The sequence below is a fragment of the Cavia porcellus genome, unplaced genomic scaffold (assembly GCF_034190915.1).
Source record: "Cavia porcellus strain 051 isolate PalLab524CR breed Dunkin Hartley unplaced genomic scaffold, mCavPor4.1 scaffold_30, whole genome shotgun sequence".
NCBI lineage: Eukaryota > Metazoa > Chordata > Mammalia > Rodentia > Caviidae > Cavia > Cavia porcellus.
The window spans coordinates 32,689,599-32,714,953 of NW_026947513.1; the positions used below are offsets into that span (position 1 = coordinate 32,689,599).

Below are 25,355 nucleotides of genomic sequence, written 5' to 3' on the forward strand. Positions count from 1 at the left end.
TCTTTGTGCTTACTGTTTTCTAACTTGATTGCATTGAATTTAGTAAGTCCTGGAGATATAGACATATTTCATTCTTTTTATGCAAAACATTTTTTTGGCTGGATTTACCCTATTGGATATAACCTGATATACATTTAGCACATCATTTAATATTTCTATTTTGTTTTGTTTCATTTTGTTTTTTGAGACAGGGTCTCTACCATGCAGTTCAGGCTGGCCTTGAAATCATTATGTAGTCCAGGTGAGCACTGAACTCGTAGCAAGCTGCTTGTCTCAGCCTTCTGAGTGCTGGTCTTATAGGTATGTGCCACTATACCTAGCTCATCATTTAGTTCTAAACCAAAGTTCAGTATTTTATTTTGCCAATTTGAAAGAAAGGTTAACTGGCTTCATTTATTTACAGTAAGTCAGATTCTGATTTTTTTCCTTGTTCTCCCACATTGCCATCTTAAAATCAGTTAACAGGCCCACATTAAAATGTTTTAAGATTCTAATTTTGATTCAGTATAGAGCATGGAAGAAATCAATCACTTCTCCAGTTTTGTAAGAAAAAATTTTCGTAATTTTTCATTTTTTCATCCTTTTCTTGAATGCCTTCAGAAATTTGATTTTTTTTTTTCTAACTTAAGACAGTGAGAAGAAAAAAAAAAAAGACAGGACTGGGGATGTAGCTAAATAGTAGAGCATTTGCCTGATAGGCCTGACCTTGGATTCCATCTCCACTACACATATGAAAAAGCAACTATGTATGTGTGCTTGACCTCGTCCATTAAGAATTCTGATGAAAAATATCCTCATACTTAATCTTAAAAACTTTTGGGGCTGGTATTTAGCTCAGTGGTGCAAGCACTTGCTTGGTAAGTGTGAGGTTGTGAGTTACGAATTGGAGTCCTAAGGTGTCAACTTGTCATAAATACCATTTCATCATGATTCCAACTTCAAGCCTTATCAGGAACCTCAAAATAAAATTAACTCAGGTTAGGTCTTAAATGAGCTTTCAAATATCACCTGTTTAAATATTTTAAGTACTTTTTTCTTTACCAAAATGAGTGTTGAGTAACTACTAAGAATATATCTTTTTGTGATGCTTATGCCTCAGCGTCCTGAATGCTGGGCTTTCAGATATGTTCAGCCACAGTTCTTTTCTAATCCTTTAATCTGTCTTTTCCTTAAACAAACATGAGATGACTCTTACGCTTTAAAATTTTGGCACAATACTTTTGTTAGACATTATTAATGGTCTTTATGCTAACTTTTGGTGTGCAAAAGTATAGTTTCTTTTGAAGTTACACTATGTAGTGGATTTGTGCTAGGTGTTGACCAAAATACAAAGCAAAATAAAATGTATGTAAGTAACATTTGCACTAAAGGTGTTGTGTGTTAGGGTTGTGTGTTACAGGGGAGTATGCCAGAGGAAATAGTTATTCCTCAGGACAGTGGTGATAAGAAAGACATTTGGGCAGTGATTTCATGAATTCTGAGGAGGGTGAGCAGGCACACTGGGGAAAGGCACAGAAATAAGAAATAGCAGAGGACCTCTGATTCTGAGAAATTCTGAACAACTCGGATTCTGTTTCAAAGTCTTAAATGCTAGATGAAGTACTAAGGTGCACTGTTCATTGCATTTTTTATTCTTCAGGATATCTTTCATGAACATTCACAAACAGATGACCTATGGAATGAAAGTTTGGCAGTAACTGTTGCTGTGTCATCCTTTTAGCTGCATGTTTCATACTTTTCACTACAGTATATCAGAGCAGTCTGTGCTTGATCTCAGCCAAACAGTCTGAGAAGTGATCACAGGAGTCTGTGCAGAGATCAGTGTACTTAATGAAGGTTTTACTTGTTTAAAAAGATAATCAGGGGGCTGAGGCAAGAGGATCACTGTGAGTTCCAGGCCAGTCTAGGCTACAGGAATGAATTCAAGGCCAGCCTGCACTACATAATGAGAGCCTGCCTCAAAAAAAAAAAAAAAAAAAAAAAAAGAAAAGAAAAGAAAGAAAGAAAAGAAAAGAAAAGAAAAGAAGAAAAAGATAAATTCACAAGATTCGAAACTTGAAAGATAGAGCTGGGAGTGTGGCTCTGTGAATAGAGTCCTTGCCTAGTACATGGGAGGTACCTGAGTTCCATCTCTGGTCCTGGCGCAGGGAGTAAGTAAAGTCTTTCTCCTCTCCTGTCCAGCCTTTTCTCTCCTGTACACATGAGCAGTAGAATTTGTTTTCTGTGTCTTTCCAGAAGTGCTTTTTACTGGTATTTTACCTATACACGTTCTTGGATTAAACGTAAGGTAAAGGTACAAAGATTGTAGATTTTCATGCAAATTACTTACCTCACACTTAGCATACCTTTGAGATACTGTGTTCCAGATACTGTTTAGAAAGTGGTTTGGAGAAGAGAGGTGATAGCTATTTTCTAAGAACATATCCCATTTTCACTGAAAAAGCTTTATGTTAAGTTAAACATGTGCCCCCATTGTTATAGCAACACAATTGGTAAGAGCTATTTGGAAATAGCCCAAATGCCCATCATTGGATGATTAGATAAAGGTTTTTTTATACAGTGGAGTACTATTCTGCCCTAACGGATAAATTTGCAAGGGATTTAGCTCATCAACACAAGAACCTGCCTGGTAAGCATGAAATCGTCAGTTCAATTTCTGGTACCCAAAAAAATGAAGGGTAAATTTCAGGCTGAGTAAATTGGATGCACATATGTAAATATCACATTGTTTCTTTGTTGTAAGAAACCAAAAGCATAGGTAGTGTAACAGACACTGGGAAATAGGAAGAAAATATTCAAATGAGGAGGGCAGGGGAGGGAGAGAAAGGGAAAAGAAAAACAGAATAGAAGAAATGTGAACAAAACTTTTGTAAATAAGAAAAGGAAGAGGGGAAGGGATTGAGAAAAGAGGATGATGTATACATACAGGTTCACTATGTTGAATGTGATCATTATGTATACCTAAAATGGACCAATAAAATTAATTTTCAAAAAATTTAAACAGTAAAGTTTAATGTGTGCCAATCTGAAATGATTGAATGTAACGTGGATTAATACCCCAGCCTCTTCGTTCTTTTGAACATACTTAATGCTCTCTATATATTTTATCTCAGTGATGGTAATGATTTTTCTTCTCTTTTTAGTCAGGGAGACTTGAAAAAGAAGAAGAAGAAAAAGAAAGGTAAGTGTTTTATTAACTTTAGATTCCTTTCTACATGATAATGATAAAAGCCTGAATCTATCCTTGTATAGAACTCTTCAGATGTAAATGTACTGCACTTTTATTTTATTTTAATTTTTTTTTTTGTCTTTTTCCTTTTTATCAGTACCGGGGATCGAACCCAGGACTGCCTGCTTGCAAGGCAGGCGCTTATACCGCTGAGCTAAATCCCCAGCCCTGTACTGCACTTTTCTGTGGTGTCTTTGAGTACCGACTCTTGACTATAGCTAACATTTAATTTTATCACTGTAATAAGTGTACCTCTGGAGATGGCCTAAATTCAAATGGTTGCCATAGTATTCTCACTGTTTGACCCCAGTTGACATATCTGCCTGAGATTTTCATCTGTAAAATAGTATGATAATATCTAGCTCAAAAAACTAATAAGACAGCTCTCTTACGGTTAAATTTCTTAGAATGATACCTAGTACATAGTAAGTCCTCATGTATTAGACTACAGGTACTATAGAGTTTCAGACTGGCTTAGAAAATTTACCCAGCTGTTTTTCTGGGTATCTTCCCAAAAGAATTAAAAACATCATACCACAGTAATGTATACGCACCCATGTTTAAAGCAGCACAGTTTGTAATAGCCACATCTTGGAAACAACCGAAATGCGCAGTAGCTGAGGAATGAATAAAAAAGATGTGGTATTTTTAAACAATGGAGCACTAATCAGCACTAAAGAAGGATAAACTGGAGACTTACAGGTGAATGGCTGCAACTTGAGACTATACTCCTTTGTGAGATAAGTAAGACACATGTATAAACATTATATTGTTTCATTAGTGTGAGAAGCTGAAAGCAAAGTGTGTGTGTGTGTGTGTGTGTTAAGATAGTTACACTATTCATCTGTGAGTTCACTAAAGAAAAAGATTTGTGCTGGTATTGTTCGGACAATTGAAGTCACATGTCTTGTGCTCTGGGTGAATGACAGGGGATGACAATGAGCCATGTTTGTACCATTGTTGCCCCCTGATTGAAATGTTTTGAAATTTTCTTGTAGTTTTTTTAGTCTTTGCTACTGGTAGTGCTGCTACTGCTTCTTTTCCTCCTCCTCCTTTTTCTCCTTCATCTCCTTCCTTTCCTTCCTCCCTTCCTCTCCTCCCCCTCTTTCTCCTCTTTCCCCTCCTCCTCTTTCCCTTCTTCCTCTTTCCCCTTCTCCTCCTCCTTGAAATAAAATGGATTTGGGTGGGGATTTACTGTTTTTGAAACTGGCAGTCTACAGAAAGGTTAGCATCAAGGTTGGTGGACCCAGTAATGGTTGTATCTCATTGTTCTGCTGTCAACAAGACTGAATCCTTTTTGTCTCAGAATGTTTGTTGGAAATAGGCCATGTACTTTTCATTTCTATTTAGCAGGACAGATAGGGCCTCTGAACTCAGCCAGCTTTTCTTATTGATCTGGTTGGGCAAAACACAGCTCGATGTCCTGCCCTGAACCATGAAGCAGGAGAACGTTGTGCACTTATCGTTAAGCCGTGTTCTTAATGCATAGAAAGAGTAGGTAGAATTGGGTACTATCCACACATGGCGTCATCCAGCCAAAGGTTAGCCCCTAAGCACCTACAGGCTCCTGAGTTTTGGAGGACTCTTGTATGCATCAGGTTGCCTCTTCATTTTGTCCACTGCCATTTTACAACTCGGATGCCCCAGTCTTGCCTAAATTTATTAACACTGCTCCATTTGTTTTCTTGCTTCCAAAATGTATTGGTAGCATTTGTTTTCTCCTGTCTTTTTTAATGATGCATTTGTTACCACTGTAATGAAGCTTGGAGAGAGTGCACAAGCTAACATTTGCATTCAGTCCACTATCTTTAACTAGAAGTCTTACTGGTTCTTCACGCATCATAGTATTCACTTAAAAATCCAGTTCATTGTTTGATTTCTTAGCAATGCTTCAAGGAAACAGCTCATAACTATTGGTAGCAGGATTAAAGTTCAATTTTTTAAATTTCCAAATTAACATTTTTAAAAAACTTACAAATAATATATATTCATCCTAAAAACAAGGGTTATAGCTCCCTGTTACTAAGGAATAAGGAAGACTCCCTACCATAGATGCATGCTCCCGTGGATATTTAACCTTTTTGTAACATACAATTTTATGTTTATATAATTATTATACTCATACACACAGTCAATAAATTTTATAGGAGCCAAGGATATAGCTCCTATAAGGCACTTACAGTGCCTGCAAGTCTAGGATGTTATAAATTATTTAATCTTCCTTATTTATGTAGTTATTTTGCCTTTTTTGCTATCTTACTGTCAGAATATTCTTATATAACATTGTGGTTTATAGGCTTCAGCAGCATGAGTTTCTAGAAGCCTATAAACTTTTCCTGGTAAAAGTTAACTTGCATTTCACAAAGGCTGTCCACTATGTGTATGCTTCTGCCAGTTGTGTTTTGTTTTTTACCATTTTTTACCAATAGTGTTACTATTTGTTACTCTTAATATTTGTTAATCAGTTTTGTTACCCTCATTTTTGATTAGTTGAATATCTAGTCACATGATTAACCTCTTTTATTTCTCCTATCATAGCCTAATTACAACCATACCTATTTTTCCTTGATTAACAAAAAGTCTCTATATTAGGATATTAATCTGATCTACGGTGTATTTTTTGCTATTTTCTTAAATACATCATCAGAAAAATTATATATGTGTATACACACACACACACACACATTTGAGGTGATTTGGTTTGGGTTTTTTGAGACAGGGCAACCTTGAACTGGCCTTGAACTCACTTCTATAGCCCAGGCTGGTCTTGAACTCACAGTAAACCTCCTGCCTCAGCCTCCAAGTACTGGGATTACAGGTGTGCCAGCACACCCAGCAAATTTTTTTTTTATACAGGATACATCTTTCCCTGTACAGCCTCAGAATTTTTTGGTACCAGGAATTGAACTCAGGACATTGTACTTACCAGGCATGCACTTATATCACTGAGCTGTATCACCGGCCCTAGCCTTTGAATTTTGTATCATGGTTAGATCTGCTCAGCTGAGATGGTGGCACATGCCTGAAGTCCAGCCTGTGCAGTTTAACAGCGTAAGCAAGACTGTCTTAAAATCAAAAAGGGCTGGGGATGTGGCGCAGTGTGAAGGCCCCAGGTTTCATCTCCCTTGAGGTGGGGAAGTCCCTTACTAAATCATACAAATAAAATTTTTCAAATTTCAGTCATAGTATTATTCCCAGGACACATTATTGAAACAAACTGTCTTGAAACTACTATAGGCACAGCTCTCATTTTTTATCATTTCTTACATAGGAAAACTGCCTAAGAATTATGACCCAAAAGTTACCCCAGATCCAGAAAGATGGTTGCCAATGCGAGAACGTTCTTACTACCGAGGAAGAAAGAAGGGTAAAAAGAAGGATCAGATTGGAAAGGGGACTCAGGGAGCAACAGCAGGAGCTTCCTCTGAACTGTAAGTCACCTCCACAAAGAGGTCACTTGGGACGCAGGTTGTTTCTGAGATTGACTCAAGGCTAGTGGTCAGAATTTGTTAATGTCTTATAATTATGAGATTTGGGAAAGGAAGCAGCACATGGAGTCATTCAACTAACTGTAGATAAACAGATAACATTAAATAATAGAAAAAAGCATTAAAAATGTTATCCTACATAGCAGAATTACAGATGATTTAATTTTGTCATTTTTTATGACTTCTAAAAACTGGCTTATACCATATATTATTTATTCTTTAGTTATAAATCCATAAAAATTCAAAATAAAAATGGATAAGGAGCTCAAGAGCTGACCTTAAAAGAAAAGGGAAATGTGTGAGAGATTGTTAGGTATAGAAAGTAAAATCCCTGTACATACCCTTTTTTGCTGTTGAATTTTTGAATGACCATAACTTTTCTGTTCTGATGATTTCAGAGATGCCAGTAAAACTGTGAGTAGTCCACCCACCTCCCCAAGACCCGGCAGTGCGGCAACTGTCTCTGCTGCTACAAGCAACATCATACCCCCAAGACACCAGAAACCTGCAGGAGCTCCAGCAACGAAAAAGAAACAGCAGCAGAAAAAGAAGAAAGGAGGAAAAGGCGGCTGGTGATAAGAAGGTCCTCAGTCCAGGGTGTTTTTAAGCTAGTCTCAGTGACTCTAGGAACATAATAAAGGTAACACAGCGAGAAGCACAGAACTGCTCCCTCTTCCATCTCTGTATTTCCACAAAATTTTTTGTGCATCAAATAGGAAAACATCTTCAAACTGTCGTGTTAGATTTGGCCTACTTGTCCCATAGTTTTGCACACAGTATGAGGATTGAAGATGATCAGGCATTTGCTCACCTTGATATCTGTTGTGTCCTTTATCTTTGTTGATTTGATCTTTTTTCCATTTCGCAAATAAGGTACATTACAACAGAGACTATCTCTGCTTTTGCAACTAGAGTCTGAAGATTGATGATGCTTGTTTCTATCAAGTCCCACTTTAAATTATGTCTCAGAAGGCTCTGGGAGACTGAAGTGGAATCTTTGAGCATTCCAAATATTTGCTTAGAAATATCATGTGATAAAAAGGGACCTTATTAAAACTCTGGTGTTCTTCATTTAGCTAAATGAGTGGCCCACAAACAGACTACAGTAAATGTCTTAAACAATTTTAACCACAGATTCTCTGTCGTCTGATACGAGAATATGAGCAGCTTTGTGCCATTTGTGCCCTTTTAATTTTCAGATTATGTTAACTGCTGATTTAGCACCAGTGAAGACCTCAAGAAAATCTATCAATGTTGCAAATAGTTTAAGACCCAGTGTTCAGAGATCAGATGGTTTCGACTGTCTCAATCAAAAAGATTAATGTTCCTATCAAGAACATCAATTGACTTCATTACATAGAGAGGAAATCAATACTATACAGTATTAAAATCTGACAGAACTGGTTGGCCCCATTAATATATTCAAATGGTTCTTCTTTCTAGTAATGGGTTGTGACCATTCATTACCTTTCCCAAAGTAATGAAGTGTTTTAGTCAGTTTGTGATATAAATGTTGCTTATCTTTCCTTGCCTACAAGCCACTCTCATTCAACAGCTGTGAGATGTTAGGATGCCTGCCCTTGTTGGTGTTCATCTTTTGCTGTCCAAGGTATCATTCATTTTAGACTTTTAACTATTTCCTTGTGATCATATTACTCTGTTCTTGTTAATAAAGTGCTGCTGTGTTTGACTGAATGTATCTACTGAAACATCTTCAGTGTTTTTTAAAAAGGCTTCCTCTATAAGAAATGGGGTGCTGCCTCTTGGTTTTGCATAGTCTGAATCTGCAGTGCATCTAAACGAGATCTTAAAATAATTTATTATGATGTAATACATTTTTGAGCTCTATAGAGTAGTGTTTTGTTAAGAGTGACAGATACTTATTCCTTCTTTATACTCTGTTGCAGAAATAATCAGTAAATCCAACATTCCATTAAATAGCTAAAAGATCAGGGTTTTTTAGGTTAAACAACAGAATCTTGGTGAAAATTATCCATCTTTGAAAATTCTGGGGCCAAGGAGTTGGTTCAGCAGTATAAGCGCCTGCCTGGCAAGCGTGAGGTCTTGAGTGAGTTTGATCCCTGATACAAAAAAAAGAAAAAAAGAAAATTCTGACCGAAGGCAAAACAGTGACATTTATAGTTCTTTTAATTGTTGTTATTAACAGCCATTGTTACAGTCCTCATTGTGAAGCAACTGAAGCCTCAAATTATTGTCAGATGAAGTATAAACATCTACATTAACTTTCTAGTAATTCTTTCCTTGTTTGAACAGGCTGACAGTGACATGCATACTTTGTATTTACATATTTACATATGAGTGTGTACATTTATAAAGCGCAGTATGGACACATCCATTTACTGTGGCACATTTTTAAATAAAATATTCTCGCATTGATCATGAATGAAGATGTTTTGGGTGTTGCAGTTTTATGGAGGACTTACTCATTAGTATATCCACGAATTTTGTTTTAAGCTGAGTATGTAAAATTGTCTCCTTACAACAATACAAATGGTATTATGTGACCTCAGTTTAAACCTCACTGAGAATTTATCACCTTACTGTGTATAAACAGAAACTTCTTTTTTCTTTTTTTTTTTTCGGCCTTTTTGAGGCAGGATTTTGCCATGCAGTTGAGCCTGACCTTGAATTCACAGTGATCCCCCTGCCTCGGGCCTCCCAATTGCAGGGATTACAAGTGTCCTACCATCACAGATGTAAACTTTGTTTTTTAAGAGGAAAAAACCCCCAGAAAAATCAAGAAGCAGACAAGCAATTAAAAAACAACAACAAAAGCAAAATGACAAGGACGACAACAACAAAAAACAATGGCTGAGACAAAACAAGATTTCAAAACATGATGATAGGAATTTAACAATGGTTGTTAACATTATTTGCATATTATGCTCAAAAGTAATTGCTCAGGCTACCAGGTACAAGCATGCAGGATTGATCAAACAATATAATTTCCCTTTGAGCAGAAGTAAACTTTTAAGGTATGAAACATGGCGTTTTCAAGACTATTTGAAACTGCTAACTTTAAAAGTACATTGCATCACTCAAGCTTTCTGAAACCTTCATTCGTTACAGGTCTCTAAAATGTGGGGAATCAGTTTATTGTGTGGCAAAGCTAACTTTGTCTTGTCTGCTTGTTTTAGTGGTGCTAGGGATAGGCCTTCTGCATGCTAATCAAGTATTCTACCACCAGACTACACCACTGACCCTAAAAACTAATTGTAAAATTGTGAAATACACCACAGTGCAGCTCATGGATAAGAGAATCATCCTTATACTCTACCAATTTAAAAGCACTTCACTACCTTGGAAAAAAAAACCTGTTAGATGCTAATTCACTACATACTAGAGCCTTAGGAGCAACTACACATTGAGTTTAGTTTTGGCTTGATACTGGGAATTAGACATCTCCCAAGTTTTATTTTGTTTTGTTAAGGGAAATGCAACAGGAATTCGCGCCATGGACAGTGCTGGCTAGCAGTTTTTAGACCTCCCTTTGTGTTTACCCGCAAAGACTGTTCCTGGTTGGGAGATGGAGACAGGCGGGGGTCCTTGGGCTCGCTCAGGACCCAGGCCGGTGCTAGGTTTTTTCCAGGTGGGAGACACAGCTGGCCCGGTAACCCATGGTCAAGCTGAGAAGGTAAGCGTTGGGGACCCCCCAAGATCGCCACAGCCAACCTCCAGCGCGAGTGGCCCCCGGGGATGCTTTTCCCCCAGCGAAGATGGCCTCGCGGGATTCTCCCCACCCTCCTGCCAGCCCACCCCAGCATCCCCACTCCCATCCCAAGGCGCGAGCCTCCGAGCGCCGGGCCGGCTGCGCTGTGAGCGCGGAGGCGGTGAGCACAGCGGCGACGCCTTGGACCTACGTCCCCCTGCGCCCGGCCACACCTGCGAGGACCGGGCGGCGAGGGCCAGGATCGGGCGCGCCGGCGCGCGGGGAGGAAGGAAGGACACGCGGAGGGGATGGAGAGGGGGAAAGTGAGGAAGGACAAGGGAAAGGGGCCCGCGAGGGACAGAATTAGGCTAACAGGCAAGGAAGAGAGAAAGAAAGAGGCGGGGGATAAAATTCAGGAAAAAGAGAAGGGCAAGACGAAAGCCAACGGAAAGGACGAGAAGGGTAAGAGAAAGGACAAAGGGGTGGAGAAGAGGAAGGAGCAAGGCAAGGCGGCAGAGAAACGGGAGAAGCAGCCCGGAGGAGAGCAAGAGGAGAGGGACCCCGGCAATGTGGCGAGCCCCGCGCCCCAGCCTGCGGTAAGTCACGCCGGGCCCCCCCGGCCTCCCCCCCGAGGCCATTGCCCCGCCCGGCCAGCGTCTCTGTTACGTCTCCTGCGGGCTCCCGCTGGGCGGGGGTGGGGTGCTGGGTGCCCGAGCGGCTTTCAGGCCCGTCCTGCGGCCCTGCCTGCCGTGCAGAGGGGGCGCACCTCTCCTTGGGTCGTCAGCCACCAATCTGGCCGGACACGTTGTGTCATTCCCGGGACACATTCGTTGTGGAATGTGCAGGGTTTCTGGGTTTATGCTGGTGCTTTTGGGAGCTCTGGTCCTTTTCGATGGCTGCTGCTTGCCTTGTTGAGAGGTTTCAGAACTGAGACACTCTTCCGCCCAGCTAGATGCGCTCAGCGCTCCTGGAGTTCCTGGCCTGGCTCCTGGGCCTGGAGCGGCTTTCTGGGTCAACATGATTTGAATTATTCACAGCGATTTAATCCTTGGCGGTGTATAGGTCAAATGGGTCTTTGCCTTTTTGACAAAGGTGTTCAGAATCACGTTTTTGTAAGGTGCTGGATTTTGAACCCAGGGTCTTTTACTTAACTTTGAACCCTGAACTTCATCCGCAGCCGGTTTTGTTTTGAAAGGGACTAAGTGGCCCAGGCTGGCCTAGTTTCTGATTCTTCTGCCTCAGCCGCCTGGGTAGCTATGCTCACAGTCGTGCACCAAGCGCATCTCAATTTTTGATGCGCAACGATCCCAACTTTCTCTAGGTGGTGAAACTCAAGAGTCCTGTATTTTTTTCTTCTCTCCTCCTCTTTTCCGTGTACCTGTCCTCTCCTGCAGTTCTATATCCCCTGACCAAAGTCTGAGACAGAATTGAAGTGAAATGTAAAACCCCAGCGCAGGACTTCCGGTTAGGATGAGCTGAGGGACAGCAGTGTGGTTAGAAAAGGGTCAGGGAATTGATATTAACTCACAAGTTCATAGTGTTGCAGAATTTCCAAGAAACTGGAGAGACTGGGAGGGATATTTCAGGAGGACTTTACGGGTGCACCATCCCGGCCACTAGAAATGCTCAAAATTAGAGGGTCCGCCAACCAAGGAGGACCCTTGGAGAGGACCCCTTTGGCATATCATTTGTAATGTGAAGCAAGTGGAGACGCACAAGTAAAAGGCATTCAGTCATCCCAGCAGCTAACCCTATCTTAGCCTTCACAGAAAACTCTTCCCGGGCATCTCAGGATCTTAGGATGCTAAGAAGCTTGTTTATTCCCATTTGTTAATATTGTGGGTTGGGGCCCTGTACTGCCCCTCTAGGGAAGGAGAGTCTCCCAGAAAAGATTAGAAGTGTCTCTTTTACCAGTGAGAAAGCTCAGGTCCACTGAATTCCTGAGGGAAGGGTTGCCTGAGGAGGAGTTGAGCTCCTCAACTGGGAGGATTTTACACAGTTCCCAATCTGAATATTGAATATTGTAATTCAAGTATTGTAACCCTTTTTCCAATCCTTCTCAAAATCCAAAGAGTTATATTTGCAATCTCATTGAGACTTTATTGGAATCCCGCCAAGTTAATTCCAAATTATCATCTCCAATGAAACCCACAGTGAGAATAAAGATACCAAGACATATTCAAAGTTATGGGCAGCCAAGGAGTCCTAAGCCCTATACAAATGAGGATATTCAGACACAGATCTTGCTTGATCCAAGGCCTCCCTCAGAATTTATTGTGAACAAGGGATGAGTGACCCTGAGGATGGTGGAAACTATGTGAGTACACTGAGCTGGCTGGCCAGGTAGGGAGAAAAACATCTTTGCAAAATGCAGGGAGAATGATACCTTAGAAGGATCAGTCTGCATAATACAATTAAGGTAGCATTTGAATTGTATTATGAAACTAAGTTTTGCTTTAATAGGATCTAGGATGTGGTTATTTTAGTTGTCACTAAAAACCCCTGCCAGTAAAACATGGTCTATAATCACCTGCAAAGCGTCCTAAATTCACAGGTGTTACCGAGGCGGGGGGAGTATGTGTATCATGGAATGAATAGGGTCCCCAGTGGCGATTGGGGGCCATAACACACACTGTGTGTTGCATCTCTTGCTGACACCATTGCTTCAAAGTGTACAGCTTAAAACATCTAATGAAATCTCCTGTGTGCATCGCCTTCTTCCTTATCATACCGCGCTCAGAATGGCGCCATGACACACAGACGCAGATGGAGGGAAGGGGAACAAGGTAGGAACCAAGTGGGAAAGACCTATGAAAATGTGTTTGCTTCTAGAGCCATCAAGAATTCCTTCCAAGAAGGGCATGGTTGCACACGCCTGTAATCTCAACACTCAGGAGGCTGAGGCAAGAGGATTATTGTGAGTTTGAGACCAGCCTGGGTTACAAAATGAACTCAAAGCCAGCTTGAACTGCATAGCGAGAGCCTGTCTCAAAAAGACCAAAAAAAAAAAAAAAAAAAGTAATTCATTCCAAGTACAAGGTCCTGAATTTGATTCCCCCACCAGAAACTAAATAAATAAATAATAAAAAAGAAAAAAGAAGGGGGCTGGGAATTTAGCTCAGCGGCATAAGCGCCTGCCTCATAAGCAGGCAGTCGTGGGTTCGATCCCCGGTTCCGATAAAAAGGAAAAAGACGGAAAAAAAAAAAGAATTCATTCTAAGCATATGTACCTTTTCAAATTCAGTTACTTTCTACTTGGCCTTTGTAAATCATGCTTTCTACACAAGTTTGTATAGGCCAACTCATATATCTCACTGTCACAGAGATCTTTTAAAAAATACTAGACATTCTAATGCTGTTTAAAATCATTTTCCAAAAATCTAGTCTAACCTCAGTAAACATGTAGTGTTCAAGCAGATATGTATAAAATTATTTCCCAACCAGCACATGTGTGTGCTCACACGCATGCATATTTGTGAGTAATAGGAATCAGGGCCTTCACACTGAGCTACAAATCTCTGAATTGCCCCTGAAGACTGGACCTTATAATACTCCTGCCTCTGCCTCCCAAATGCAGGGATTACAAGTATACTCCGTGTTTGGCTCTGCACTAGTACAATTAAAAACAGTTGGGTTTTTGTGTACAGTAAACCTGGTGCTGGGGATCAAAACCAGAAGCATTCTATCACTGAGCCTTTTTTATTTTATTTTGAGACACGGTGTTGCTGTATTACCCAGACCGGCTATATTGAACTTGTGATGCACCTGCCTCAGCCTCCCTTCTAGCTGGGATTACAGGCATGCTCCACTGAGCCCATCCATGAGAAACTTCTTAATTAAGCTGTTTGCAAATAATTGAACAGTCTGGCTGTACTGTTCCTCACTTGTTACTGTTTAAAGTTTGTACCATAGACAAATCTCTGACTGCCTCTGTCTGCAAACCAGAATTCTATCTTAGTCATGAAAATCTCTAATGCTGGTGTGTTTGTAGAATTCGTCTTTTTAAATTTACTTCCAGTTCATCAGGCTTTACACTGGGCTTTTAAACAAATACCCTTTCATTCTTGGAATTGGTTTAACGATTCCTATAATCTGCTGGGCATGATGCATACCTGTAATCCCAACACTTGGGAGGCTGAGGCAGGAGGGTTGCTGCAATTTTGAGGCCAGCATAGGCGACATAGTAAGTTCAAGGCAGCCTGAACTACACAGCAAGACCCTGTCTCAAAAAAACAAACAAACAAACAAAAAAACTCCTATAATCTTTTTACCTTTTCTTTTAATCATGATGCTTATGTTTTAAAAATTAGGGGAACTCTGCCCTGAGATTTTATAACCCAGCTGTTCAGTTGTGAGGGCAAGAAGGGTTAATAATGATGATGATGATGATGACTAATGAGACCTTACCTGCGGAGTGGCACAGTCAGTACTTGCACCACCAAAAAACAAATGAACCAATCAACCAGAATCTTCAACACACGTGAACTTTAATAGACAAGAAGCAAAATCCTAACGATTGGCCTTGTGATCAATAGTACCTACCACTGAGTTATATAAAAATACTTTATATTGTAAATACGCTACAAAATATCTAATGCGTCATATGTGTGTAATATGTCATATATCTAAAGTGTTTGATAGGCTGACCAGGAGCTAGGGAATGGAGAAGGGTTACCATCACGTAACTAGCAAAAGCTGATTAGAAGATATTAGCTGGTTGGTACCATTTGACTTAGACTTACACCAATTTTTGTGAAGTTTTGCTCTGGTTTGCAATTTTAGTACTATTCATAGGTCCTGCCATAGGCAGGCATAGTGTCGGTAGCCAGGACAGCAAGGTTCTGACAGTACAGGTTTATTGGTTTATGTTTTGTTTTGCAGGAGGAAAGTAAGCAGATCCTAGTTCTAGGCCTGGATGGAGCAGGGAAAACCAGTGTCCTCCACACCTTAGCTTCCAACAGCTCCTGTCACAGCATGGCGCCCGCCCCAGGTTTCAATGCGGTGAGCATCGACGCAGGAGGCCGCCCCATGGAGTTCCTGGAGAGTAAGCCCTCTCCCCACTAGTGTGAGCCGGAATGTTCCCCAATGGCATGAGCCCCACGTGATGTGACCCTCGCTGGGACCTTGGCCTAAGTAGCTCTCCAGATTTTCTCAGGGTTTTTTTGTTTCTGCTTTTTGTTTGTTTGTTTGTGAGACTAGGTGCAGTCCAGGATGGCCTTGAACTCACAGCAATCTTCCTGCTCAGCCTCAGATATGTGCCATCATGCCTGGCTTTTCCAGGCTTTTATAACACATACGTGGTTTTAAACAAAGGTACCCTGTAGAATGGGGATCACTTTATGCTTTTTACATTTTCTCCTTTTTTGCAGTACTGGTCAGACAAAGGGGTGTTTAAAGGAAGGTTTATCTAAGCCTTGTCATCCCTAATATTATCCTCCCTGTTCCCTGCTGTAAATCCCGTGCAGTCTAAGTACAGTGTGTTTCCTGCTCCTCATTGCAAGCAGAGATGAACCTAAACTTCCTCTGCTGTCCGGACAGCAGCCCCAGGCCCCCATTCTGTAGTAGTTCTGGAGTCAGTACCTCGGGCCTCAGGTCTTCTCTTCCCATCCTCTCCAGGTGTGATTTCCTCCACCCTATGGTAGTAAATGCTATCTACATACTAACAATTCCCAGTTTTACCCATCCATCCCAAACGCATCCAGATGTCTTCTGCCATCTACACTTGAATGTCTGACTGGCCTGTTAAACTTATTTGGTCAGAACAGAAATGTCTGCTTTATTGCAGGTCACTTCTCTCTCTATAATCTACTGGGAAGATGCTCCTCACAGTCAGGTATTGTGAGGCCAAAACCTGATTTCTTCACCTGAGTCACCTTGATTTCTCCACCTATCTTTACCTTCAGTCTGCAAGTCAAATACTTCAAATTTTTCCAGCTCCAAGGCATATCTCAAATTTATCAGCTACAGCCCTTCCCGCTGCCCCCACTGAGTCACCCCCACTTCTTTCTTAGATCCTGGCAGTCAATGTTTCATTTTTGTTTTCATCCAGTGACAAAGAACAATATTTTAATATCTATTTAAGCAGATTGGTTGCTGATTTAAAATCTTTCAGTAATAGAGTTCCATTACTAAATAACACATGGTTCAAATATAAAATCATATTGGAAATTTGAAAATACCCAGAAGTGAATGATTATTAAAAATAGCATTGAAATCTTCTGATCAAAACTGGTGTGCCTGTCTGAAAACAGGTTCAAGAAATGTGTCTAGTTGCCAAGTTGACAAGAGGTGGATTGTTATGGTTGATACATTGTATCAACTTGAGTTCAGAAGTTTAACTAAGACTCAGCAGGGAGCTAGGACCCTTACTTTGTAAATATCCTCAGCCTGTGCAAGAGGAGAGCACAAAAATTTTGTGAGTGCTGCACTTGCCCTGGAGCAGGGTTGGAAGGTGCTCTGTGTACAGTGTAAGGGAGGAAAAGGGGCTTTCTCTTGCCCACCTTTTGCTGTGCTGACTTCTTGCTAGCTGTTGCCTTGAAGTGTTGGTGCCATGCCACTCTGTCTTGCAGCCAGCTGATTATGGACTGAAATCTCCACAAACTGTGAGCTAAACAGAACTTTCCTTCCTTAAAAAAAGGGGGGGGGGGGCGTGCCAATGAAATAATTGTCTTAATGTCTTTCTTGTTGCTTAAACACAGTCTCGGACACCTATAATTCTATGGAGAAAAGGCTTATGTTGGGTAAAAATTTTTACCTAGACTATGCGGTATGTTAAAGGGCCACCTGAATTACATAGCAAGACCCTGTCTCAAAAAAATAAATGGATGCACTTTGAGGCTATAATGTTAAGTGAAATAAATCAGATGTACAACCTTAAATTTTGCATGATTTCTCCTACATAAGAAACCCAAAATGTAAATAATGAGCACGAAAAAAGAGGAAGATCTTTTGCAAAAGAGAAGGAAATGAAGAGATGCGCGTTGGGGAGGGAAAGGGGGATGAAAAATAATAGTGATGTGCTATGTAGCTGTGCCAACTCCCCGTCTCTGCCAAGATGTACTGCAAACATGTACTGATAAAAAAAACTGAAAAAGAAACAAAGACACAGTAGAGAAGATCAGAACAGTAAAAAATAAAAAAAAGAAGAAGAAGAAGAAAGGTCAAAAGTTATTTCCCTGAAAAGATAAACAAAACAGACAAACTTGTGAAATTTATTGAAGAAAACTGAGGAAGCAGAAGTAATGTCATGAATGAAAAAAGAATGGCATTGATTACATGACAAGAAAGGGCCAGGGACTTAGCTCAGTGGCCTAAGCACCTGCCTGACAAGTGCAAGGTTGTGAGTTGGATCCCCTGTATCAAAAAAAGAAAAAAGATAACAAGAAAATACTGTATACATCGTGACAATATATAACGAAAATGAGTTCAAGAAGGGATAAAATATTGAATGATTAAAGATTTTAAAGAAATCAAGGAGGCACCAGATATTGGAGTGGTAAGCAGCAGAGACAGAGCGCCTCTGAGTCTTGCCATCTGAATGCTGGGACAAGGCAATGTGAGGAAGCCAAGTGGGAGACGAGTGGGGCCCCCTGGACCCAGGAATGATCTGAAGCATGAATTGAAGCCCATGCAAAGAGTAAAAGGAGAAACTTCAAACACAGAAGAAAGAGGTAGCCAGCAGAGCCTTCTACCTGACTTGGGGCTCACTGCACGAGAGGAGCGGTTCAAACTACAGATATGTGGTGATGGCTGGTGATCCCTTCACAGAAAGACACAGCACTGGAGGGGAGAAGAGGATGTGAGGACTGCACTGATTGTCGGAGAGGCAGAGGGCTCAGTCCTCCTGTGCAAGCCAGTACCTGGGCAGGTGTAACTTGGAGTTGGGCCAGTTGAGCTCAGAACTCAGAGCAGCTGCTGGCTCCATCTAGTGTCTCCCAGCTGGGCTGAGGCCTGGCACTGATGACGGCAGGAGAAATGAGTCTGGTCTTATCCAGAAGGTGCAGGTTTGCTGAGATTATATACCACCCAGCCAAAAAGCTACTACCAGCTGCTGGTGTAGATTGGTATGAATTGGGACTCTGTTTCCACATATTGTCTGCCAGTGGCAGCAGAGACAAACCTAAACACCTGGACTTTTTCTCTCTCATTTTTTGTTATTCTTGCTGTTGTTGTGATTTTGTGTTTTTTCTTCATTGTTTGTTCTTCTTTTTATAGGAGTATGAACATGGTTTTCTACTCTCTTCATGATTGTTATTCTGTCTGCTTCTGTTCTTTTATCTTTCCCTCCAGTCTTCTGTACCAGTTTTCCAAAGTTAGCATGATCCTCCTTTGTCTTCCAGGCTTACTTTTAATCTCATCCTGTTTTTTTAACATATTTTTCCCAATTCTTTTTTAAATTTTAATGCTTGAGGGTAAAATTGGCATATTAAGGACTTGTATATTGCATATACTTTTTTGATATGTTTTAGATTTCATTAGGTAACTACAAATCTAGTGTAGATAGTTAAAGGTATCAAATTAATGGTTACATCAGTTTGTCATTTCCTGGGGTGTGATTGATACTACTGTTACTGCTAATGGTACCACCTTAGACAACAGTGACACAATAGTTCTACACAGTGATTCTTTCTGGTATTCCAAGATTGAGATTGACTAAGGGTCATAGAAAATACTGTGGAATATTGCAAAGAAGAAGGGGCTGGGCTAAATAGGCATCAACTTCTCACCTCCAACAAATTGAAGATTCAAAACCCAAAAACTAGTTACACCTGGAAGATACCTCAAAGTAATTATCTGAGGGTCCTAAATACTAGCAATAAAGCAACCTGCCATAGGTAATTTATAAGCATTACCCCAGGAATTTAGCTAAAAAAGAAAAGAACATGAGATGACAACCAAAATTCAACTCCAGACACCCAGTTCACCAAAAACAAACTCAGGGGGCAATGAGGTGGGGACAATTTGAAAGCCTCCCACCTGGCTTCTCTGAAGTGGTAACGACAAAGCAATTCAATGAGGCTCTAGAAAAAGTCAAATCAGAATCAACTGCAGAAATCTCAGATAACTGCAGAGATGGTGTCCACAGTGAATACTATGCTTTGTGATTACAGCAGATACAGACAAAAAATGTACAGGCGCTTAAGAAAATTATGGCGGCCATGAGTGTTTAGCATAGGAAAGATTTGGAATCCATACAGCAGATTCAAGAGGATTTCCAGAAGAATAAAAATTCTATTGAAAGTATCCACAGCAGATTAAGCCAGTGTAAGGACAGGATCTCAGATATAGAAGACAGGCTTCCAGTTAGCCATCATGAAAAGATATATTTCTTAAAAATAGCAAGGGACCATGAAAAATCAAGTCAGCATCTGCTAGATGAGGCAAAGAAAAGAAAAATAACTTCAGATTTATTGGAATGAGTGAAAAAGCAGAATATAGTACAAATGATATTTTTTAAAAAAACTCACAGTCATCATGGTGGAAAACTTCCCTGATAGTGAAAAAGAATTTTGACATACACATAAATGAATCTTAATAGCACTCCAATTAGCCATGATAAAAAACTATAACCAGGCATATTACAATCAGGATTGCAGAAATTCAACACAAGAATGGAATTTAAAAGCTGTTCGGGGAAAAAAAGAGCTGTTAGGGAAAAGAAACAAATCATCTATTAAGGAAAGCTCACAAGAATCACAGCTGACTTCTCAGCACAAATCCAAGGACAGCTTGGAGTGAAATGTTTCAAGTTAAGGAAGACAATTTTCAATCCAGATTAATGTACCTCACAAAAAAGATATTTCCATGAAAATATTCTGAGGAAATTTATGATCACCAAACCATCACTCCAAAACATTCTGAAGGACATTCTTGACCCGCCCCACGTGGGGCGTTGGGACTTGACCTGCCCCATGTTGGGCGCCACTTGATCCGGCCTGCGGACCAATCTATGGGTCTCAACTGGAGAGGGGATCGGGGATGGGGGCAGGGCAAGAGAAAAGAGAGATGGAGACAGGATGCGATTCCAGTGGAGTCTCGTTTATTTTTAAAATGGCTACAATTTATATAGGGTGGGGGGGGCCAAGGGCAGGAAGAGGGCACAGAGTGTTATCTGATAGGTCATCATCACATCCAGGGAAATGTAGGCTGACACACCAAATGCCCTCAGGCAGGAGGGGCAGGGCAGCAGCAGCTATTCAAAGCCACTCCCTACACATTCTAGAGAAAGATAAGGGAGGAGTACAACCCCATACACCCCAACAGAAGGAATCCACCAGGCAAGACAAAGGAGGAGAAAAGTGGGAGGGCCAACAACAGGACGATAACATGACATGAATAAATCAGTACATATTGTTGTAACCATCAATGTTAATGCTCTCAATTCACCAATCAAAAGACACAGGCTGGCAAAATGGATCAAGAAGCAAGATCTAATAATATGCTACATACAGAAAAACACATTTAATTAGAAAAGAAATTCATAGACTGAAAGTCAAAGAGTGGAAAACAATACTCTATGTGATAGGAACCCAGATAAAAACAGAGATAGATTTAATTTGCAGACAAAGTAAATTTCAAGCCAAGACTGATGAAGAGAGATAAAGATAGTCACTGTGTCCTTGTAAGAGAAACAATCCAAGAGGAAGAGATAACAAGTATAAATAATATGCAACAAATACCAGTGCACCCAACTATATAAAAAACAGATATTAACAGATATGAAAAATGAAATAAGCACTAATACAACTGTATTGGGGGATTCCAATACCCTAATGTCACAATGAGACAGATCAACTAGATAAAAAATAAAAAATAAATAATTATTAGACCTAAATCAAATTTTTTGAACAAATTAACTTAGTAGATATCTACTAAGAGTGGTGTTCCACCATACAACATCAGGATATATATTCTTCTCAGCTGCATACATTATATCCTCCAAAATAGACCATATACTAGCTCATAGAGCATACTTAAGTAAATGCAAAGGAATTGAAATTATTGCATGTGTACTATCAGACCACAGTGCAATGAAATTGGAAATCAATGGCAAAAAAATATAATAACTTCATAAACATATGGAAATTAATTAGCACCCTCCTGAACAAGCAGTGGGTTACAGATGAAATTAAAGAAGAAATTAGCAATTTCTACAGTTAAGTGATAGTGACATTAAACATACTGGAACTTGTGGAACACAAGGCAATAAGTCCTAAGAGGCAAATTTATTTCAGTGAATACACATATCAATGAAACAGCAAGCACCAATAAATAACTTAATGCTTCTAGAAAAAGAAGACCAGGCTGAGCTAAAAGCTTATATGAGGGAGGAAATTATAAAGATCAGAACAAAAATTAATGCATTGGAGACTAAAAAAGCAAACAATAAATTACGGAGTCATTCACTGAAAGGTTAAATAAAATTGGCAACCTTATCAAAAATAGCAAAGAAAAGACTCAAATCCACTCAATTAGGAATGAAAAGGATGAAATCATAACAGACCCTACAGAAATCCAGAAGATACTTGCTTTGAAAACTTGTATTCCAATAAGATGGAAAATGCAGAAGAAATGGACAGATTCCTATGTACATATGAATTGCCAAAGCTGAATCAAGAAAACATAAAAATCCTGAATAAATATCAGTGTAATCAAAGATGCAGTTAAAAATCTATCAACAAATAAAAGCCCAGGCCCTGATGGATTCACTGCTGAATTCTATAAGAAATTTAGAGAAGACCTAATACCACTACTTCTCAAACTCTTTAATGAAATTGAAAAGGGAACAATACTCCCAAATTTATTCTTGGAAGCAAGCATCACTCTGATACCAAAACCAGAGAAGGACCCAACAAAGAGAACCACTGGAAAATTTTCCTAATGAGCATTGATGCAAAAATTCTCAGTAAGATATTGGCAACCAGAATGTAGCAAATCATCAAGGTTACACACCATTACTAAGTGGGATTCATCCCAGGGTTGCAGGGATGGTTCACCATATGTAAATCAATAGATGTAATATACCATATTAACAGAGCCAAAGACAAAAATCATATGATCATCTCAAAAGAAGGAGAAAACGCTTTTAACAAAGTTCAGCACCCATTCATGATAAAAAAGATTCTAGAGAAAGTTGGAGTAGTCTTTATCTTAGTTTGATAAAAGCCAAACCAACAGCCATCATACTAAATGAACAAAACCTGAAAACTATCTCCACAATCAGGAATAAGACAAGGATGTCCACTGTCTCCACTCTTATTCAACATAATCCTGGAAACTTTAGCCAGAGCAACTAGACAAGAGTAAGAAAAGAAATAATGATAGAAAAGGAAGAAATTAAATTATCATTATTTGCAGATGACATGACACTTTACACAGAAAACTCCAAAAGCTCCACTAAAAAATGCTAGGTATAACAAGCAAATTCAGTGGTATAGCTCAGTACAAAATCAACACAAAAAACAATAGACTGGGTTAGGGATTTAGCTCAAGAGCATAAGTACCTACCTGACAAGTTTAAAGGTTGTGAATTCAATGCCCAGTATAAAAAACAGCAACAAAAGACAAAACAAACCAACAAAGAATAGCTTTCCTGTACATGAATAACAAACTCAGAGAGAAATTAGAGAAAAAATACCTTTCACAATAACATCCAAAAAAATATTCTTAGGAATGCAAGGACCTCTACATTGAAAACTACAATACTCAGAAAAAGGAGATTGAAGAAGATATCAGAAAATGGAGCAATAGGGCCAGGGATTTAGCTCAGTGGCCTAAATGCCTGCCTGGCAAGTGTAAGGTTGTGAGTTCAAAAAAAAAAAAAGGAATAATATCCCATACTTTTAGGTAGGAAAAACCAATGTAGGAAAAATGGCCAGACTTCCAAAACTGTTATACACATTTAATGCAATTTGATTCACAATTCCAACATCTTATCTCATAGAATTAGAGAAAAACTGTCCTAAAATTCTTTTGGAACCAGAAGAGACCTAGAATAACAAAAGCAATTCTGGGCAACAAAGGCCAGACAGGGGCATCATAATCCCTGACTTCAAATTGTACTATACAACTACTGTGATCAAACAAACAAACAAATAGAACTGCCCCCCCCCCAAACAACAAAAAACCATACCCAAAGATCCATGGAACACAGAAGATGGAGAGACAGCTCCAGACACACTTAGTCATCTTATCTTTAACAAAGGTTCCAAACACATTCACTGGAAGATAACTTCTTTAATAAATGGTGCTGAAAAAACTGGCTTTGCACATGCCAAAGGTTAAAACTGGACCCATATCTTTCAACATGCACTGAAGTAAAATCCAAAAGGATTAAAGGCCTAAATATTAAAACAAACACTAAATTTCCTGGACAATAGAATAGGTAAAACTCTTGAAGACATTGGTGTACCCAAAGACTTTGTGAATAAAACCCTGATCATAGTGAAACTATCACAAAGAATAACTGGGATTTCATCATATTAAAAAGCTTTGCACAGCAAGAGAAATCTCCAAAAGAGTGAAGAGACAGCCCACAACATGGGAGAAAATGTTTGCCAGCTGTTCCTCAATGGATTATTATTGAGAACATATAAAGCACTAAAAAAAAAAAAAAAAATCAGTCCTCCAAAATTTAAAGACCCAGTCCAAAAATGGGCAGGTGAGATGAATACATACTTCCCAGGTGAAAAAATAAACAGCAAGTAAATATGTGAAAAGAAGTTCAAGATCACTGGTCATTTGAGAGATGCAAATTAAAACAACACTGAGATTCTACCTCACCCCACAAAGAATGACTACCATTGAGAAGTCAAGCCATAGGGCCTGGGATTTAGCTCAGCACCCTAAGTGCCTGCCTGGCAAGCACAAGGTCATGAGTTCATCCGATCCCCAGTACCAAAAAAGAAAGAAAGAAAGAAATCAAGCAATAACAAATGCTGGAGAGGCTGTGGGGAAAAAGAAACTCTTCTCCACCGTTAGTGGGAATGAAGACTGGTGCAACCACTGTGGAAATCAGTGTGGAGCTTCCTCGAAAAACTAGGGTTGGTAGTCCCATTCAATCCAGCTAGTCTTCTTCTGGGTATCTTCCCAGAAGAATTAAAAATGTCATGCCACAACAATATGTGTGCACTCATGTTTATAACAGCATAGTTTGTAATAGCTAGATCTCACAAATAACCTAAATGCTCATGAACTGAGGAACGGATAAAAAAGATGTGGTGTTTTTATATAATGGAGTACTACTCAGCCATAAAGAAAGATAAAAAGACTTTTATACGTAAATGGACACAACTTAAGAACATACTCACTAGTGACATAAATATGTGTAAACATCATATTGTTTCATTAGTGTGAGAAGCTAAAGGAAAAAATGTATATGTGTATGTATATGTATATTGAGGTGGGTTCATGAACAATATAGGAATCCAAGCAGCCAAATTGATAAATTTGAAATTTAATTAATTGAGTTCAGGACCACTCACATACAGACATTCCCCCATGCCCCATTTTAGAGTCCAAACAAGTGGCCCAGAACTGAAAAGTTATAGAGTTTTTAAAAGAGAGAACCACAAAAGACATACTATTGGAAACAATTTAGCTAGAATCTTACACTAATTTTCAGTTGACACCTGTATCCTGCTTCTTTGTTGAGCAGGTTAATTTTTCTCCTGTGGGTGCAGCTCATTCTGCTTTTCTCATGGGACTTATACCCTGAGTGATTTTCCATTTTCCTGGGTCAAACACAGGGCATTAGTTAAATGCAGGGCTCAAGATGGCATCAGTTATGCCAAGCTACAACAATATAAAAATAGTTAAGGTAGCTATATTATTGATTTCTCTGAGTTCACTGAAAAGAAAGATGTGTGTTGGTATTGTTGAGACAATTGAATGCAGATGTCTTGCGCTCTGGGTGAATGATTTGGGGATGACAATGTGTGTATTACTGTTGCCCCTTGATTGATGTGTT

The 25,355-nt window shown here is 39.6% G+C and overlaps 2 protein-coding genes across 3 annotated transcripts in view; both read left to right on the forward strand.

The window, feature by feature from the left end:
* Nucleotides 1-8,412, forward strand: part of Srp72 (signal recognition particle 72) — a 29,149-nt gene extending 20,737 nt beyond the window's left edge. The window contains exons 17-19 of the mRNA XM_003471678.5: nucleotides 3,144-3,181; nucleotides 6,501-6,660; nucleotides 7,116-8,412. Of these exons, the coding sequence (XP_003471726.1) occupies nucleotides 3,144-3,181; nucleotides 6,501-6,660; nucleotides 7,116-7,293 (376 nt within the window). The 3' untranslated portion in view covers nucleotides 7,294-8,412. The remainder of the gene's footprint in view (nucleotides 1-3,143; nucleotides 3,182-6,500; nucleotides 6,661-7,115) is intronic.
* Nucleotides 8,413-10,159: 1,747 nt separating this feature from the next.
* The window catches only part of Arl9 (ADP ribosylation factor like GTPase 9), an 83,966-nt gene continuing 68,770 nt past the window's right edge, over nucleotides 10,160-25,355 (forward strand). The window contains exons 1-2 of one of the 2 annotated variants that reach the window (XM_063240507.1): nucleotides 10,160-10,983; nucleotides 15,269-15,431. In XM_063240507.1, coding sequence (XP_063096577.1) covers nucleotides 10,696-10,983; nucleotides 15,269-15,431 — 451 coding nt within the window. In that variant the 5' untranslated portion in view covers nucleotides 10,160-10,695. The remainder of the gene's footprint in view (nucleotides 10,984-15,268; nucleotides 15,432-25,355) is intronic. The other variant, XM_013154545.3, reaches the window with a different exon arrangement.